Source organism: Coenobita brevimanus, chromosome 100, assembly GCF_032717465.1.
Source record: "Coenobita brevimanus isolate Jiangsu-jjx chromosome 100, ASM3271746v2, whole genome shotgun sequence".
NCBI classification, from domain to species: Eukaryota; Metazoa; Arthropoda; class Malacostraca; order Decapoda; family Coenobitidae; genus Coenobita; species Coenobita brevimanus.
In genome coordinates this window covers 4,621,041-4,639,851 of record NC_137053.1, presented here as the reverse complement: position 1 = coordinate 4,639,851, position 18,811 = coordinate 4,621,041, and the positions used below count along the sequence as shown (strand labels likewise).

The 18,811-nt window shown below is 43.1% G+C and overlaps 1 protein-coding gene across 1 annotated transcript; it reads left to right on the top strand.

Moving 5' to 3' along the window:
- The first annotated feature begins 6,886 nt into the window (after positions 1 to 6,886).
- Positions 6,887 to 17,441, top strand: LOC145414577 (D-beta-hydroxybutyrate dehydrogenase, mitochondrial-like). The gene is made up of 8 exons (XM_080284095.1): positions 6,887 to 7,051; positions 7,670 to 7,753; positions 9,191 to 9,350; positions 10,435 to 10,590; positions 11,681 to 11,786; positions 14,456 to 14,517; positions 16,512 to 16,657; positions 17,250 to 17,441. Exons 1-8 carry the CDS (start codon positions 6,887 to 6,889, stop codon positions 17,439 to 17,441), a joined length of 1,071 nt encoding a protein of 356 aa, XP_080140221.1.
- The last annotated feature ends 1,370 nt before the right edge of the window (positions 17,442 to 18,811 follow it).

Genomic DNA, 18,811 nt, shown 5'->3' with positions numbered 1-18,811 from the left:
TACTAGGCAAATTGTGGGACCAGGTCATCGCTGAACTCTACGGGATTGAAGCATTTTGCGTCCGAAAAACCTTAGGGAGGGACTGACGAGTAGGAGCATTCAAAGAAATGACCCTGTATCTAATCACTGATGATGATGATGATGAGAGTGAGAATGATAGTGATAATGATGGTGACTGATGATGATGATTGCGATGGTGACGATGGCGATGGTGATGATGATGATGATGATAATGATGTAATGATGATGATGGTACGATGGTGATAATGATGATGGTGATGATGATGATGATGATGATGATGATGTGATGATGATGATGATGATGGTCAGTTCTAAATGCAATTAAGGGATTAGTTTCAGAATATAAAAACTTTTTCCGTACAATTGATGTCATAAGTTCAGTAGTAGTAGTAGTAGTAGCAGCAGCACGGGCCCAGGTGTAATCGATTAGAGGGTTGATTTGACTAGTAACCAAGGAGACGCATCCCTTCCTCATAACTAAGGGTATTCGAATTTCATGCAACCAGTAGTCCAGTTCCATCAGATGAAAACAAAACGATTCTACCATATCCTTGAAACTGGAGTGTAATTTTGGAGGCTTCGTAACACCTCCTCCTCGGCGATTTATCTTACATATTACGTCTTGATATTCCCTTGTCTGCTGGTCCGCATCGTTTTAATATCGACATAATTTACACCAGCAAACTTCAAGAGGATACTGAAGCGTGATGTACAGAATAAGTTGCTAAGGAAGGCGTGTTACGAAATCTCCAGGACCCTATGCCAGGCGGCCGACCTGCACAGTGGACTGACGACTACGCTTTCACTGAGACAAAAAACCGGCCGAGTGGGAAGTGTGTGTGTGTGTGTGTGTGTGTGTGTGACTCTCGCCAGGTTTCGCCTCAGTCTCCTACCGGCTCGGCTCTCTTCCGGGTTACTGCTGCCTCGGCGCCGGAGTTGTTTTCGTCTCTCATTCCTATCTGCAAAGCTCCACATCTTCACTACGTCTTCATGTGAAAGGTAACTGCGCCTCTCTCTCTCTCTCTCTCTCTCTCTCTCTCTCTGTGGCTTTGTCGTTTGCTTTATTTGTGGTAATGTTTGTTTATTTCCGTTTTCTCCTCATCTGACAGTGCTGTGACTATCAAAGACTTATACGCATGAACTGAAATCGTGTTTTTGATGCAGAGTCAACACATTTGGCCCGACTTTGACCTTCTTTTCCTATGCGTGCGTCTGACATCCACTCACTCGATGTAGCGCTACCTTCAGATAAGAAACCAAATCTTCTGTAACTTAGAATACCGTGTACTAGTTTCAGCGATAAACCGTATAGCCTTAGACGCCTGGTGGTTTAGTGAGTTGAGGTGCTCTGAACCGGATGATGGTTTAAATCTGAGGGGAGGGGAGGGTTCACTGCTCAACCCCTTCAATCCGATGTCCTATTTTAAATTTTACGCTCGTTATTACCAGTCAATTTAAATCGATTAGGGAGACGTCCTGTAGTGAAGAGGTTGAGATTAAATAATTAGTGAAGGGGTTGACGCTAAATCCAACCCCACCAGTTCGAGAACCCCCCGGAAAACGTGAATAAAAAATCGTCTGGAGGCAGGGAGCATAAAATGTGGGTGTTGCTATACAGAGGGGTTGAAGATGCCAGTCAGGAGAGAGAGAGATGTTCGTCATCCTGAGTGGCGTAGGCGAGACTCACATGCAACCCTCTACCACAGCTCCTCTACCACAGCCTCACCACAGCTCCTCTACCACAGTTCCCCTACCACAATGCCTCTACCACAGCCCCTCAACCACAGCCCCTCTACTACGGGCCACCTACCACATCGCCTCTACCACAGCCCCTCCACCACAACTCCTCAACAACAGGTCCTCTACAACAGCCGCTCTACCACAGTCCTTCTACCATAGTCCCTCTACTATAGCCCCTCTACCACAGTCCTTCTACCACAGTCCCTCTACCATAGCCCCTCTACCACAGTCCTTCTACCACAGCCTCTCTACCACAGTCCCTGTACCACAGCCTCATTACCACATCCCCTCAACCACAGCCCTTCTACCACAGCCCCTCAACCACAGCCCCACTACCCCAGCCCTTCTACAGTGGTCCAAATTTGTTGTCGAGTCAGAAGCCTGAGAGTGTTAATACAGCCTCCATTCACCCTCTCACGGTCGGCGCAACTCTAGGGTTTATTCAGTCAAACGATTTTATTCAGCTTAGGAGAGACTCTTTGATACCGTCCGCATATAGCAAGAAGGAAGGAAGAAGAAAGAGGGAAGGAAGGAAGAAGAAAGAGGGAAGGAAGGAAGGAAGAAAGAAGAAGACGAAGAAGTAATAGTAATAGTAGTAGTAGAAGAAGAAAGAAAAAGAGAAAAAAGAGGAGGAGGAGGAGGAGGAGGAGGAGGAGAAGGAGAAGAAAAAGAAGAAGAGCAAGAATGAAAAAGAAATACCGAAGGCAAATCGTGACCACGTTCCTGAGACAGCAAGAAAAAAAAAAACAAAGAAAATAAAAAGAAAAAGAAAAGGAAGAAAAATAAAAAGAAAAAACAAAAAAGAAGAAAAATAAGAGAAAATCGTGACCTTCTTCCTAACCAGCCGCACGACTCTTGAACATCAGCCATAGTGGTGATGCTGGAGAGAGACGCCTTCACGTGGTGGCACTGATTTAAGGGGAGGGATCCACTGCCCGGCCATGCAAACGTCCCTCAACTCCCTCGCTGTCCCCGGAAAGGTGGATAGTGGACTGCAGGAGGAGGGGAACTTCAGCCTGCAGTCCACTGGGTTTACGTTCAAATGAACTTGGAGACACAACAACGATATCTGTAGTGGTAGAAATGAATCTTGTTATTATTGCTGCTGTTTTGAGTTTGTTGTTATTGTTGTTTTTATTGTTACTGTTGTTGGTGTCGATTTTGTTGTTGTTGGCGTTGAGCATGGATATACAGAGATCATTAACGCCCTCACTGTCGGAACAGCTCTACTATTTCTCTCCCTGCTAACGCCAGACGATTGTATTCAGCTGAGAGTGAGTCATGGGAGCCTGAGAGTGTTAATAATGCGGCTATAAATTTTACCCAATGGCCATTCCTTTAACCTAACATCGCCATTTTTATTTTTGTTAATTATGGCGATTTTTTTCTTTCAATTTTGAGAAGACTGGGGGAAAAGGATTTTTTTTTTTTTTTTATACATGTTACCTTCTATACTCTTTTTACTGTAACTTGACCTAAAATTGCGATCTTAGGTACTGAGATGTAACAACAGATTAACCCTGGATTATGATGCTAGTCACGAAGAAGTGCTATGGAAAGGGTGTAGAGCCATAGTATCGTTAAAATATGTGAAATTAGCTGCAAAAGGACAAAACTCTGGGCCAGGTTAATGCAAAAGGCCTATAGACGTAGCGAGGTTTTTGAAGGCTCTATTTAATCCAAAATGGGGAAAAAAGAGAAAAAAATACAGTAAAAATAAAATAATGAATAAGTAAATTAGAATAAAAGTAAAAAATTGAAATAAAATAACCTGAAAAAAGCAAGAGTACAATTTAAACAAGACGACGCTACTGGACGGGTTAACTAGACCCCGATGACTCTCTCTCTCTCTCTCTCTCTCTCTCTCTCTCTCTCTCTCTCTCTCTCTCTCTCTCTCTCTCTCTCTCTCTCTCTCTCTCATAATAATACTAATATTAATACTACTACTACTACTAATTATAATAATAATAACGGAAAGCCAGCAACACAACTAAACGCTGAGCTCAGTTCTATGTTTTACCTATAATGGAATTTTGTGATGATGGTGAAAATGATGACGTTTTATTATTATTATTATTATTATTATTATTAATATTATTACAAATGTCAAATCATCCAACAGAACAGCATCACTATCAACTTTTTTTTTTATCACAAATTTCTAATATAATAACAAAACCATCCTATTTTTCACTAATACCTACGGTACATCAAAATCCAAAATATATGTTTCAGTATTTATGCATGATTACTAAAAAACATTAAGCTGTAATTGCTTCTTATTTATATCTGTGGAATGAATGTTAAGTACCTTGTGAGAGACTGACTAGGAGAGTACGTGTGAGTGAGGTGGAGGGAGACGGAGGATGAGGTGGAGAGGGAAGCGGAGGATGAGGTGGAGGGATGGGGTGGAGAATGGGTATGAGATGTACGGATGGGATGGAGGGATGGGATGGAGGAGAAAGAGAATGACATGTAGGGATGGGATGGAGGGGGGAACACAGGATGAGATGGAGGGATGGGATGGACAGGGAGACAGAGGATGAGATGCAGGGATGGGCAGGAGGTATATGAATGAGCGAGGTGTGAGCTGGAGGGAGAGCAGCGTGACGGCGGAGGACCGGGTGACGTGGAGGCGATTTCTGGCCACCAAATTCGGGATTGAGGCGTTTGGCTATAAACAGACAGACAGATAGATATACAGACAGACAGACGCAGATAGACAAACAAACAGACGGGCAGACAGACTGATAGATAGACAGGCAGATAAATAAAAAAAATATAGATAGGCATGAATAGACAGACATACAGACAGATAGATAGATAGGTAGAGACAGACAACCAGATAGACGGACAAACAGATAGACAGACAGATAGATAGGATGACTGTGTAAAGCGAGAAAGTTAACAATGGCGGTGCAGGAAACCAGTGATACCAAATTACAGTACAGTATTATCGTCATACAGGAAGCTTTGTGGCGCCTCCTCCTTAGTTTCACATCTTACAGTTTACACATTCACATTTTACAGTTTATATTCTCTGGCATATCTTTGTTATATCGACTTATGTGTGTATGTATGTATTGTAGCAGCCGACTTGCACACGCTTGAAATGCATGGACAGCTTTACACTGCCTACATAACTAGAAAACATTCAGAGAGCGCATACCCCCGCCAACGCCAATTGTTTATTATTTACTCCAGCATTCAAATTCGGATCCACCTCAAAAATCTAACAAGGCGAATACTCTTAAGGTCTCACACAGGAAATTAAGTCCTCTGCCTTAGTATGTTCTGATAAATAATTTGTAGGGAGTGCATACCTCCGCCCACGCCAACAGAATTTATAATTTATTCCTGCATCCGCATACAGATCCACATCAAAATGTATTAAACTCTTCCTTGACTCGCTGTCCACCCATCCGCCATATTTCGTTTAACTTCGTTAACAATTTTTTTAGATGTCTTTTAAACAAACAAACGAGTGAAAACTTAACCTCCTTTAACTTCACTGGTGGAGGGTATGAGGAGAATTAATAAGTTACGATATTTTGATGCGTATCGACTACGGAAGGCTGGTTAAGGCAGATAATCACTACGGGCTGAAGATTTGAGAAGTTCAGTGACCCCCTCCTCTCTTCCTTCGAGCACACAGACGAATGGCAGCGTGCCTTATACAGAAAATAACTGACAGGGAAGAGCTGCTGCAAAACATTTCATACCGACAGGAATGCCACCCGGAACCGAGACTTACAAACAAGCTTATCACCTCTGTCGTGACCATTTTTTTTTTTTTTTTTTTTCAGGTAGGAGGAGTGCAGGAGAGGGACGCCTTCGTGTGGTGGCACCGATATAACAGGGCGATGCAGATGCCAGGTTATACCAACTTCCCCCAATTTCTTCCTTATCCCCTCAAAAGGACGGTGGTCCGCAGGAGATGAGAACTTAGCCTGCTCTCCACTGTATTCACATTCATATGAGCCTGAAGTTGCAAATACCACCACCACCACCACCACCACCACCACAACTACTACTACTACTACTAGTACTACTACTAACAGGAGGGAGGAGAATGTAGTGGGCTCTTTCAATCTCTTGTTATTTATTGTAGAAATATTACCTACGAATAATTACAAAAGGAAAATGATCATGCCTTTTTTTTTTCTTTTTTCTTTTTTCAGGAGGTAGGCCAAAGAAAGGAAAAGAGAGTGAGTTACGAAAGTGAATTATTCGTTAAGTGTGTTTGTGAATCTGGGCATAATAGTGAAAGTAGGTGGAATAGCGGTCCTTCAGAACGGTTACCGCTTCGAGAAACGTAAATAATGAGTAATCCATAACTACAAGTTCGAAGAAATAACTACGCTTCGAACTTTCACTCGAGTGGTAACATCAGGCTGTCGACTTTCATTTTACTGTCGTTGGTGGAGATTGTTTTTGAAAGTGACTGGAAGTGACAATTGAACATAATGACTGCAAACTGGCAACCACAGCGTCGGTAGCCAGTCAGTCGCCCAGGGCAACCGAACACATGAAGGATCCAGCCACCACTTTCCTTTGTTGCTTTTCTTTCTTTCTTACTTTCTTTTTCCTTCTTTGTTGTTTTTTTTCTTCTCTTTAGAGCCGAAGCTGCTTGTAAGATTGCTTATTTATATTTTTACCTGGACTCATACACCTACCAAAATTACTTCACAACTAAACTAAAATGAAAAAGTAAAAAATACGAAAGAGCAAAATGATCGAACATTATTAACTATACTTATGCAGGTGCAGTACGTACAGCCATGAGCAAAAGTTAGTCAACAATCCTCTGGCATCGTGCTCCGTCATCGATATCCCCAAACGACAGAGTATTTATTCCTCCTCACACTTTGTTTTCTTCATACTGCTGTCTCATAAAAACAGCTCACGTAACATCCTCCTTTGTCACAGCCAGAGAGAAGTGTTGGAACTTTTTGCTCATGGCTGTGTTCGTACCCAAGTATTTATGACTGACATTTCCTTGAGTCCTCGCATCCTCCTTATGTGGTAGAAAGTGATGACGATGATGATGAAGGTGGCGGTGGTGGTGGTGGTGAAATGATTATGATGATGATGATGACCGTATTTTTGGCCAGGCTAGTACAAGATGCTGTGGACGATAGACAAGGTGCTGGGCGTGGTGCTGTGTGGTGCTGCTAGTGCTGGCCCCGCTGGGTTCTTGCACCTTCTGGCTCTGGCTCCCATGTCCCTCGCCTTCCCTGCTGCCCTCATCATCTCCGTGGCGGTTTACCTCTACCGCGCCAGCAGGGTGGTGAGTGACGGAGGGAGTGTTCAAATCTCATAGGGCCGAATTCTAAGTCTCACAGGCTTCATAACACATCTTCCTAAGCGAATTAATTTGGATAATTTACCTGATCAGTCTCATGTGGGTTGTTTACATCGCTTTTATATCGAATAGTCTGCATCAGTGACAAACGAGAGGATACTGAGGTGAAATGTACAAAACAAATCGCCGAGTGAAACGTGCTATGAAGCCTACAGTACCACTTTGAATACAGTTAATAGTATTTTTCTTTTATCGGGTGGAAATGGGCCATTTCCATAACATGAATGCTAAGTCGTTGCATAAAATTCGATGAGAATTATGAGGTAGGAACTACGACTGAGTCTTCTTGATTACTAGTCACTTTGTCAGGGATGTTTTCCTAGAGATCACATAATTTTTTCCTTCATACATTTGGGATCAGACATATTAGCATTATAAATATCAGTGAATATAAGTGGCAATATTTCTGTAATTTCCCCGAGAGGAAGATGGTGGCCTTCAAAAAAGGATTCACGTTCAAATGAGCCTGGATTTGAAACAACAACAACAACAACTACTACTACTACTGCTACTACTACTACTACTACTACTATTACTTTTCAGTTGGATATCCGTGGCCGAGCTGTCCTAATCACTGGCTGCGACTCCGGCTTCGGCCTTGCCCTGGCCCTCCACCTCCACAAGATGGTCAGTTTCTCAGTCTTGCGTTCATTTGTATATTGTCAACGTGTGGGAGGGATATTTCTGGCTTTCACTTTCCCTCCGAGGCTTCTTATGGAGAGAGAGAGAGAGAGAGAGAGAGAGAGAGAGAGTCGCCCTGCCTATCTTATTGCTGCATCTTGTCCAGCAGTTTATTCCAGCCAACGGCAGACTATTTTATTCAGCTGAGAGTGAGTCATGCAAAAGGGTAAGGAGACTTCCTAACACCTCTTCCTTACCAATTTATTTTTCTGACTACCCATTAACACCTTTTTTTTTTTTTTTTTAATGTTTTTAATATCGACATAGAGTGTATGAATAACTCTTAAAAATTAGTAACGGAGCAGAATAAACCGGTAAGGAAGAGGTGTTAGTACGTTTCCTAACTTAACGAGTGTTGATACTATTGATCGTCTTATGATCGGGGCAACTCTGGTATCCCCTTCCATATAAGGACAGACGATTATTAGTCATTATTATTATTCTATCCATCTATTGCCAGACGCCTTAATCCCGTAAGGGGTGGCCACAAACAAATCGCCTCCATGTCGACCTATCCCCCGCCATTTCATTGCCCTGCTCCCAGCTCACACCCTCCTCTCTCATATACTTCTCCATTCCATCCCTCCATCTCATCCTTGGCATCCCCCTCCCTCTCCCCCCCTCCATCTCACTCACATACACTCTTCTCGTCAGTCTCTCACTCTCCATCCTCTCCACATGTCCAAACCACCTCAGTGTGTTTCTCCCAACGCTTCCTATCACGTCCATATCCACACCACACCGCTCCTTCACTTCTTCATTTGTCACTCTGTCTCTCCATGTGACTCCACATGCTCCTCTCAAATAACTCAAATGAGTTATTATTATTATTATTATTATTATTATTATTATTATTATTATTATTTTATTGGTGACTACACCGACAAGCCAAATGGTTTCCTGTACGACCAGGAAACCATTTACTTCGCTGGGTGGTAACCATATAACCAAATTATGGCACCTGGTGGTTTAGTGGGTAATTAAGGCGCTCCAATCGGATTAAGCCTATGTAGGTTTATATCCAAGGAGTTGTTGGGGTTTATAGCTTACGTAATGCCACCTAGGGATGAGTGAGGCTGGTCACTTTCATCTTAAATGTCATGACCAACTTGCCTAGCCCCGGGCTCCTACGCTTCTCATGGGGCAACATAGGATTGGATGATGGATGGATGGATGGATTATCATCATTACTGTTATTATTCCCACTACTACTATTACTATTATTTTAGTTGTGTGTGATTCTTAGTAGTCTGTTAGTGATAATAGTCACGATTACTTATCATAGTCGGAACAACTCTGGTATCTTATTCCCTCTAACACCAGACGATTTTACTAAACTGATAGTGAGTCCTAGGAGCCTGAGAGTGTTAATTATCCCCCTAGGGCGTGGTGGTGGTGGCCGGGGTGCTGCAGGAGGCCAGTGAGGGAGCCCAGCGTCTGAAGGGGGAGGGGTCCAAGCGCCTTCACGTCCTGCCCCTGGACGTCACCTCTCCACAGCAGCTCTCAGACGCCGCCAAACGCCTCCCGGAACTCTTGCCCCCAGGTGTGTGTGTGTGTGTGTGTGTGTGTGTGTGTGTGTGTGTGTGTGTGTGTGTGTGTGTGTGACCGGGGAATTGTTCTGTTGTGTGCTGTACTTCATTCCTTTTAACTAGACAATGCTTTTTCGTCCTTTTGCAGCTTATTTCCCGTAAATCAGTTGCTGAAGAAGACAATACTATGGCTCTCCAGCCTTTCCGTAGCACTTCTTCGTGATTAACACCGCATTCTTGATTAAATCTCCTGTCACAGCATAGCACTGAAGATGGAAAGATGGCAATATCATGCTTTATTAAATACACAGAGTAGTTTTCTCAAGCAGTACTGATTGGATTTTAAGGTAACTATGAAACGATGGAGGGTCAGCTTAGGGGATGACCTACCATATATTTTTTTTTTTAGAAGAGTAGGTCAAAGGTGAAGGTCAAATAGCAAGGTCAGCTTAAATTGTTTTCATCAAATTTAGACCAACCTTGGTGTAAAAGTTCTGGGTGCCCCAAAGATTATTAGCTTATATTTTGAGAACCAGTTAAAGGTCAACATCAAAAGGTATGGTTAAAGTTCGACCTGTCTCTGTAATATAGTTCCATACGTACTTGATGTTTGTTAGCATGTATTTTACCTGGCTGTGCTGGGTTGGTAGTTACATTCACAGGTGGGAAGGGGAAAGCTTGAACCCACATACTCGCTGCTTGGTACTGAAGGCGAATGATGAGGGTGGGAGTTTGGAAGTGAAAGTCTCCATTCCACTGCAGAAATTTAATGACTTCAACCAGAGGACTTTCATTTATTTATATTCTAGCGACCCAACTAAAGAATTTTATGCAGTCTAGGAAAGACCTCTAGTACTGAAGAGGTTAATGAATGTTCTAGGTAACCCTTCCAGTTTCGATCAATTTTCTGTAACTTATGATAGACTTTTTGAACTGGAGGGGTTAAATAATATAGCATTACACACTTTATTTCCAAGGAGCACTTCCAACTCAAATAAAATCGGCCGGAGATAACAAGAATAAAACAGTAATAATAATAACAATACTGCTGCTGCTACTACTACTACTACTACTACTAGTACTACTGCTACGTTTCAGAGGGTCTGTGGGGTCTGGTGAACAACGCTGGGGTCTGCTCGCTGGGGCCTGTGGAGTGGCTGGCCCTGGACGCCTTCAGGAGGGACGTGGAAGTTAATCTCTTCGGTCTGGTCGCGGCCACGAAGACTTTCCTGCCCTTCGTTCGACAGGCCAAAGGTGGGTGTCTAGAGGGAATGTGTAATAAAAAGTGCAAAATTCATCATCATTATTGCTATCTTCGTCATTATCCTCCTCCTCCTCCTCCTTATCATCATCATCATCATCATCATCATCATCTCATCATCACCATTTACATTATCCTGAGCACCTCTCAAAGCACACACAACCATACCTAACCACACATCATCTCGCCATACACTACCCTTCCTAGCTACACTCCACACCACATAACTTCACCCCATCCTACCTAACTACACCCCACACCACATAACTTCACCCTACCGTACCTAACTGCACCCCACACCACATAACTTCACCCCACACCACCTAATTACACTCCACACCACATAACTTCACCCCACCTTACCTAACTACACCCCACACCACATAACTTCACCCCACCCTACCTAACTACACCCCACTCCACATAACTTCACCCTACCCTACCTAACTACACCCCACACCACATAACTTCACCCCACACCACATAACTTCACCCCACACCACCTAACTACACCCCACACCACATAGCTACACCCCACACCACATAGCTTCACCCCACTCTACCTAACCACTCCACACCATATAACTTCATCCCACCCTACCTAGCTGCACCCCACACCACATAACTTCACCCCACCCTACCTGACCATTCCCTGCCCTATTGATCATAGCCTGTATCCTTCATAGTCTCTCTTGTCTTCGCTCAGTCTGTCCTCCTCACCCTATCCAGTGCATGCTCTTGCCTATCATGCACCTAACTTTTTGTAGTTCTTCCACCTGAACCTGGAGAAATTCTAGTGCTTTTGCTATCCATTCTATTTCCTTAGCACTTCTTCGTGACTAGCACCATACTCTATTTACTTGTCATTATTACCACAACAACTTGGATGCTAAATTGTGGTTACATGAAATTCAGAGAGCCTTAGCTGTTGGGTAAGAATGAGTCTTCTTGGTTACTAGTCAAATTAACCCTTCAGTCTGACTACACTCCCCCCCCACACACACACATTTTATTGCTCAACCTAACCTCCTCTCCTCTACCCAGGACACACGTATCCTTCTTACTCTGCCCCTTCTCCCTCAGGTCGTGTGGTGAGCATTGCGAGCGTGGCGGGGCGGGTGAGCTGTGGGTTCCTGGGGGCTTACAGCGCTTCGAAGTACGCCGTGGAGGGGTTCAACGATGCTCTCAGGTCAGTCATGGTGTCCTTTAGATGTTTAAAAGGATGCTGTCAGGTCAGGCGTTTTCATTGTCAGTGGCTTTACTTCCTCTTGGCTTTATAAACAGTTATTATTTACTACGATGATGCATGGGCTTTCTGAAGTTTTTGCTAGGGTTTAATTCACATCTTTTGTACTATTGACAGGGCCAATGAAGGCTATACTATTATGTAACCCGCTCGTTTTCAGTGAATCTCTCCTAAGCTGAATAAAAACGTCTGGAGGTAACAATAATAAAACATGGTTACGTCGTCGAAATGATGGAATTCAATTAGCCTGGTTTGTCTTTCAGTGCATGTAACAACACAGTCAGAATTTTGAGGTTAAACAACTAACTTTGCAATGTTTGGAGAGTTGAAGAGTAAGGGGTGACAATAGATTTGTTTAAGTGGCTTAAGGTTGTAATTTATAAAAGGAGAATATAATAAATAAAATACTGATAATGTGTAGCCAGGACAGATATTGTTCAGACTGATTTGAAGTAAACACTACGGAATAAAACTACTGTAGGTTAGTACTGGTTTCGCAACAGAGTAGTGATTTGGAATACGCTAACAAAGGGCGTACTATCAGTCAAAGATCACTATACTCAGCTCGGTTGATGGCTTCTTGTCAGATTAGAAAGTCTCTTTAACTAGTACCTAAGGAAACTCATTTCTACCATAATGTCTAGAGGCTCATGCAACCACGACTTAATATTGAAGTTGTGAGTGACCCAGTTCCGTAAGAGGAAAGCAAACCGACTGTAACTGCTTAGTATCCGCCAGCTTCGTTGAAAGTCTGAATAATGAACTTTATAAATATATGCATAATTAAGACGGGGTTTCAAATCCCACATTTTCCTGTGGTCAGACAGTGGTAATGCCAGCTAAACCTTTGGCTGCGGTGACGTACTGCAAACTGACTGAAATCGTCCGTCCTACGCTGGAATAAATTCAAAATTCAACATTCACGGCAAAGACGTTAGTTGTGATAGTCTGCAACATTTCTGATGCTCTATGTGTTTCTTGAACGTAGTAAAATTGTCTGACATTAATCGAAAATAATGCAAAGTAAGAAATTTGCAGCTGAATGGTTGAACCGACGATTGTTAGAGCAATATAGACTTTCAGATTTACATCTGACTATTATCACTTATTCATCCTACAAGGTTTAACAGAGTAGAACATCCGTGTTACATTTTAGTAAAAGGAAATAGTTTGGTAATAGATCAGTGGATGAGTGGAGCGAGTTACCTAGCGATATTACAATAAGGGATGCCATTTCGAAAGAGTTTCTAGAATAAGCTAGATAATCGTTTGACCGGAAAGAGTTGAGTATTAGATTCATCCTAGTCACTAGAGGACATGATAGAAATGGGTACGATTATATTTTTTTCCACTTTCCAGTAAAGCACTGTGGGGTGTATCTTCCTCTCGTTCTGTCCTGTAAAGTTACCAAATCAGATTCTATACTGCTTATACTTTTTTCTTGCTAGTTTCATCTGGAGGGTTTGATGGGCGAGGGATTGTTTTTCTTTCCTTTTAATTTTTTCTATCTTTGTCTTCACTTGGTTTTCTAGTCATATGGTCGGACAGGAGGTGCCTATAATTCATTCATCCTAACTTGTCAAGGGTTCTCATTCTTTTTTCTACCTATTTCACGTAGTCCAGTGGCACAGTAAGACAGCACTACGGCTATACATCCTTTGAAAAGCACTTCTTCGTGACTAGCGCCATATTTTAGTGTTCATCTCTTGTTGCATCTCAGTAGTCAAGATGAAGAGATGTCAGTCCTGGGCAAGTTAAAGTAGACAGAGAATAGAAAGAGACAATTGTTTTTTTAAGGAACTTCTGTCATTGTAGGTTAAATCTTTGTCATGCAGGGTTAGTGTTATTTTGTCCTTGTTTCATGCAATATCTGTCATGCTGTGTTTATCATTCTATTGTGTCATGTTGCATTTCATTCTAGTGTCATGCTGCCTGTTATTCTGGTGTGCCATGCTGCCTGTTATTCTGATATCATTCTCTTATTCTTGTGTCATGCTGCTTGTCATTCTAGTGTGCCATGCTGTCATTCTAGTGTCATGTTGCCTTTCATTGTAGTGTGCCTTGCTGTCATTTTAGTGTCATGCTTCCTGTCATTCTTGTGTCACGCTGCCTTTCATTTTAGTGTGTCATGCTGTCATTCTAGTGTAATGCTGCCTTTCATTCTAGTGTGTCATGCTGTCATTCTAGTGTCATGCTGTATTTAGTGTGTCATGCTGTCATTCTAGTGTCATGCTGCCCTTCATTCTAGTGTGTTATGCTGTCATTCTAGTGTCATGCTGCCATTCATTCCAGTGTGTCATGCTGTCATTCTAGTGTATGTTGCCTTTCATTCTAGTGTGTCATGCTGTCATTCTAGTGTCATGCCGCTTGTCATTCTAGTGTGTCATGCTGTCCTAGTAGTGTCATGCTGCCTGTCCTAGTAGTGTCATGCTGCCTTTCATTCTAGTGTGACATTCTGCCTTTCATTCTAGTGTGTCATACTGTCATTTTAGTGTCATGCTGCCTTTCATTCTAGTGTGTCATTCTGCCTTTCATTCTAGTGTGTCATGCTGTCATTCTAGTGTCATTCTATCCGTCATTCTAGTGTGTCATTCTGCCCCCTCTCCCTACAGGCACGAGATGCTGCCCTTCGGAGTGAAAGTGAGCCTCGTCGAGCCCGGCAACTACGCTAATGGTACTGTATCACTTTCACTCTTGCAGTTTCATTCTTCAACACTTTCACTCTGTTATACTTTCACTACTTAGCACATCTTTCACGGTTATACATTCATTCTTCAGCACTTTCACTCTATTAAACTTTCACTCTTCAGAAGTTTCATTCTTACAGTTTCACTCTTTTAGTATTCTGACTTCATTACACTTTCACTCTTCCATACTCTCATTCTTCCTCAAACTTTCACTCTGCATCACTCACTTTTCGCTACTCTTACTCTTCCCTACTCTCATTCTTCCTCACTCTCACTCTTCCTCACTCTTACTCTTCCCTACTCTCAGTCTTCCTCAGTTTCACTCTTCCCTTCTCTCACTCTTCCTCACTCTCACTCTTCCTCACCCTCACTCTTCCTAATTCTTACCCTTCTTCACTTATTCTTCCTCACTCTCACTTTACTCTCACTCTTCCTCACTCTCACTCTTCCTCACTTTTACTTTTCCCCACTCCCACTCTTCCTCACTCTCACTCTTCCTCAGTTTCACTCCTCCTCACTCTCACCCTTCCCCTCGCACTCTTCCCCTCTCACTCTTCCACGTCCAGGTAATAATAAGTAGTAAAATCCTGTACTTACAAATACCACGTTAAATGTACACATCTTCGAAATTCTACAAATGACCTAAATCAGCCACTTAGTTATGAATAGTACTCGTATTTTACTAGACATAGGAGTTTTTGTGAATACCAGGGACATGCACAGACTTTGATATTACAACATATTATAAGCACTTAGATTTAACCACAGACCAACACTTAACTTTAACCACATTTTAACACTTGTATATTGACTATTAATTATTACCCCTATCCCCAAAATTATTATTGTAGCTCATATATGAAAAAAAAAAAGAATCACACTTTAAGCATAGACTGTGATATATTTGTCGTAAAAATATGTCGTCACCAACATTAACGTATGGGTAAAAGTTATTATTATGGCATGAAAGCGAGAAGTCAAGAGTATGAACTGTGGAATTAGGAATACTGTATTGAGGAACGAGTGTGTGTGAGGAGTGGACAGGATCAAATGCAATGTATGGTAGTTTACGAAAGTGTGGTGTTGATAAGAGGGTTAGATACGGTTTCATTATAAAGAGAAGGGATGTAGAGAGGGTGGTTAGAGAGTTTATGTGAGGAGGTGGAAGATGGGACGAGGCGTGATAAATGGATATGATAATTGAGTGTTATGTTACATAGCTATGATAAATAAATGTTACGATAAATGCCTGTAATGAATGAGTGCTATGATAAATGGATATGATAAATGAGTGTTCTGATAAATGGATATGATGCATGAGTGTTATGATAAATGGATATGATGCATGAGTGTTATGATAAATGGATATGACAAATGAGTGTTAAAGTGAAGTAAGAGGTATGGAAATAATGATAAGGCAGGGAAACATGTGGATTCTAGCTGACTGGATCAAATGGGGACAAAAGAACATAGGATAGGGGTTCCTCTCTCTCTCTCCGCTCATAATAAGATCCTAAATATCCAGTCTTGAGTCATTACTTCTGTTCACTCTCGACCCCTAGCAGAGAGTGGGTCGTGGAAAGGGTTTGTCACCGCTCGAAAACTTCTATTCTCGTCGTTTAAGGAGGCTCCCCAGCACCTCTTCCTCAGCGATTTATTTTCAGATATTGCGTTGGTGATTCCAGGCTTCTCTCGACTGCGTTAGTAAGTGTCATGGCGTAAGTAACATCCCACTACTAGTTCTCACGCTTCCCTTCGCTGCTGACGACGTAATGGAGAAGGAGGTGGCAGAATTGTGGAGGGACGAAGCAGTTACTGAAGGTTGAATTGGCTGGCGATTGGTATCCGAACGCCTCCTACAGGAACACGTACCTTCGCTACAAGTGACATAGTGGAGGAGGAGGTGACGGGGCAGGAGGATAGGTTGGAGGAACAGATGTAGCACTTATAAGAGTCTAATATTCTTCCTCCCCACTTACAGGCACGCGTCTCTTCGCTACGGACGACGTGGTGGAGAGGGAGGTGGCGGGACTGTGGGATAAATTGAACGAGGACCTGAAGCACCAGTATGGCCGCTCCTACTGCAAAAAGATTGAGGGCTTCATGAAGAATTTTAGGCGATGTGGGGTGAGTTGAGCTTTACTTGCCGTCCATTGGAACCTTTTAGCTGCGGTGGAGGATCTTAGGAAAATATAATGGTCTTGCGGTAGCTGTGGTATAAAGCTAAATTCTTGATTTCTCTGTGAAGGCGTTAGGCGAGGTAGTTTCTGACTGTGTGTATGTATGTCTCTCTCTCTCTCTCTCTCTCTCTCTCTCTCTCTCTCTCTCTCTCTCTCTCTCTCTCTCTCTCTCTCTCTCTCTCTCATCTTTTAACGTGGGTGGCTTACTCTGAACAAAATAAACTCGTCTAACGTTGCCAAGAAAGAAGTAGTGGGTTCGTATTTCCCAGTCAAAGGGTTAAGTTCATGTCACACCAGAAGGTTTGTATTAGCGCCGAAGTGGTGACATGTGAAGCTTTATAGCACGTAGGAGGATCTTTGGGCCTCAGGTAACGGGCTGTCAAATCTATGCTCTGAGTCGGAACCTAAATTCAACCCAACGCGCAGATGGAGGGGCTGACGCAGACGTACCCAAACTTACCAAAATTAACCCAGACAAATCAAATCCAACTAAACCTAACCTAACCTAACCCAGCCTAACTGTCATCCTTTCACTCCAGGCTCGTGACATCAGCCCTGTCCTGAACGCGCTGACGGAGGGGCTGACGCAGGAGTATCCCCAGGCCCGCTACTGCCCCATGTGCCCGCTGACGTACCTGGTGGCTTTTGTCAGCACACACCTCCCGGAGTCAGTGTATGACGGCTTGGCATGGCTCCTGGCGAGGCTCATGCTGAAGAAGGGGGAGGTTTAGAGGGGGAGAGCCATCTGTGTGTGTGTGTGTGTGTGTGTGTGTGTGTGTGTGTGTGTGTGTGTGTTCATGTACAACTCAGGAGGAGCCAAGTGATTCTCCCATTTGTTTGATTTTTTGTAATATTTTGGCAATAGACTGAATAAAAATTTTTAAGGGGTTTATACCCATTACAAGAGTAAGGGATGTTTTATTATTATTATTATAATTATTATTACTAGTATCTAGAGAAGGGAAGGAAAGTGTACGCTGCCTTCATGGACTTGGAGAAAGCTTATGACAGAATAGATAGGAAAGGTATGTGGAAGGTATTAAGAATATATGGAGTGGAGGGGAAATTGTTGAGTCCTGTGAAGAGTATGTACGAGGGAGCTAGGGCTACGGTGCGAGTGGATGGTGAGCTGAGTGAGTTCTTTGATCTCAATGTGGGACTGAAACAGGGGTGTGTAATGTCTCCATGGCTGTTTAATATATATATGGATGGGGTCGTAAAGGAGGTACAAGGTAGGGCAGTGGATGTGGGGGTGGCCCTAATGAATGAGGGTGAGATTTGGAAGCTTCCGGTGTTGCTGTTTGCTGATGATACAGTATTGTTGAGTGAAGATGAATGGGAGTTGCAAGGTTTGGTGAATGAATTTGGGACAGTGTGTAGGAGGAGGAATCTGAAAGTTAATGTAAACAAAAGTAAAGTTATGGTGTTTGAGAGGAATGAAGTCACAGAGTGTGCAGTGAGGTTGGATGGTGAGGATATTGAGAATGTGAGTGCATTCAAGTACTTGGGTAGTGTGATGAGTAAGGATGGAACTTTGGGGGATGAAGTACGTGAAAGGGTACAGCAGGGAAGGAAGGTTGTTGGCACACTGAAAGCAGTGATGAGAAATAGGGAGGTGAGTATGGAAGTTAAGAAGTCACTGCATGATGGTATTGTGATCCCTACCCTGACGTATGGAAGCGAGGCGTGGACCTTGCAAGAGGGGAACAAGTCAAGAGTGAGAGCAGTGGAAATGAGTTACTTGAGAGGAGCATGTGGAGTGACATGGAGGGACAGGTTGACGAATGAAGAAGTGAAGGAACGTTGTGGGGTAGATGTGGATGTGGTTGAAAAGATTAGGAGAAATACACTGAGGTGGTTTGGACATGTGGAGAGGATGGAGAATGAAAGACTGACTAAGAGGGTGTATGTAGGTGAGGTGGAGGGAGGGAGAGGGAGGGGTAGACCGAGGATGAGGTGGAGGGATGGAGTTGAGAGGTATATGAGGTAGGGGAGGTGAGTTGGGGGGAGGGGAGTCAAATGGTGGGTGACAGAGTGACTTGGAGGCGTTTTGTCTGCGGCCACCCTTTGCGGGATTAGGGCGTCGGGCTATAGATAGATA

What these genes read in the sequence shown, in the direction of transcription:
- LOC145414577 (XM_080284095.1), top strand. Translation starts at nt 6,887, where the DNA reads ATGCTGTGGACGATAGACAAGGTGCTGGGCGTGGTGCTGTGTGGTGCT. An exon ending in CTTCGTTCGACAGGCCAAAG is followed by an intron (nt 10,591 to 11,680) that starts GTGGGTGTCTAG and finishes CTTCTCCCTCAG; the next exon opens with GTCGTGTGGTGAGCATTGCG. An exon ending in AGAATTTTAGGCGATGTGGG is followed by an intron (nt 16,658 to 17,249) that starts GTGAGTTGAGCT and finishes CTTTCACTCCAG; the next exon opens with GCTCGTGACATCAGCCCTGT.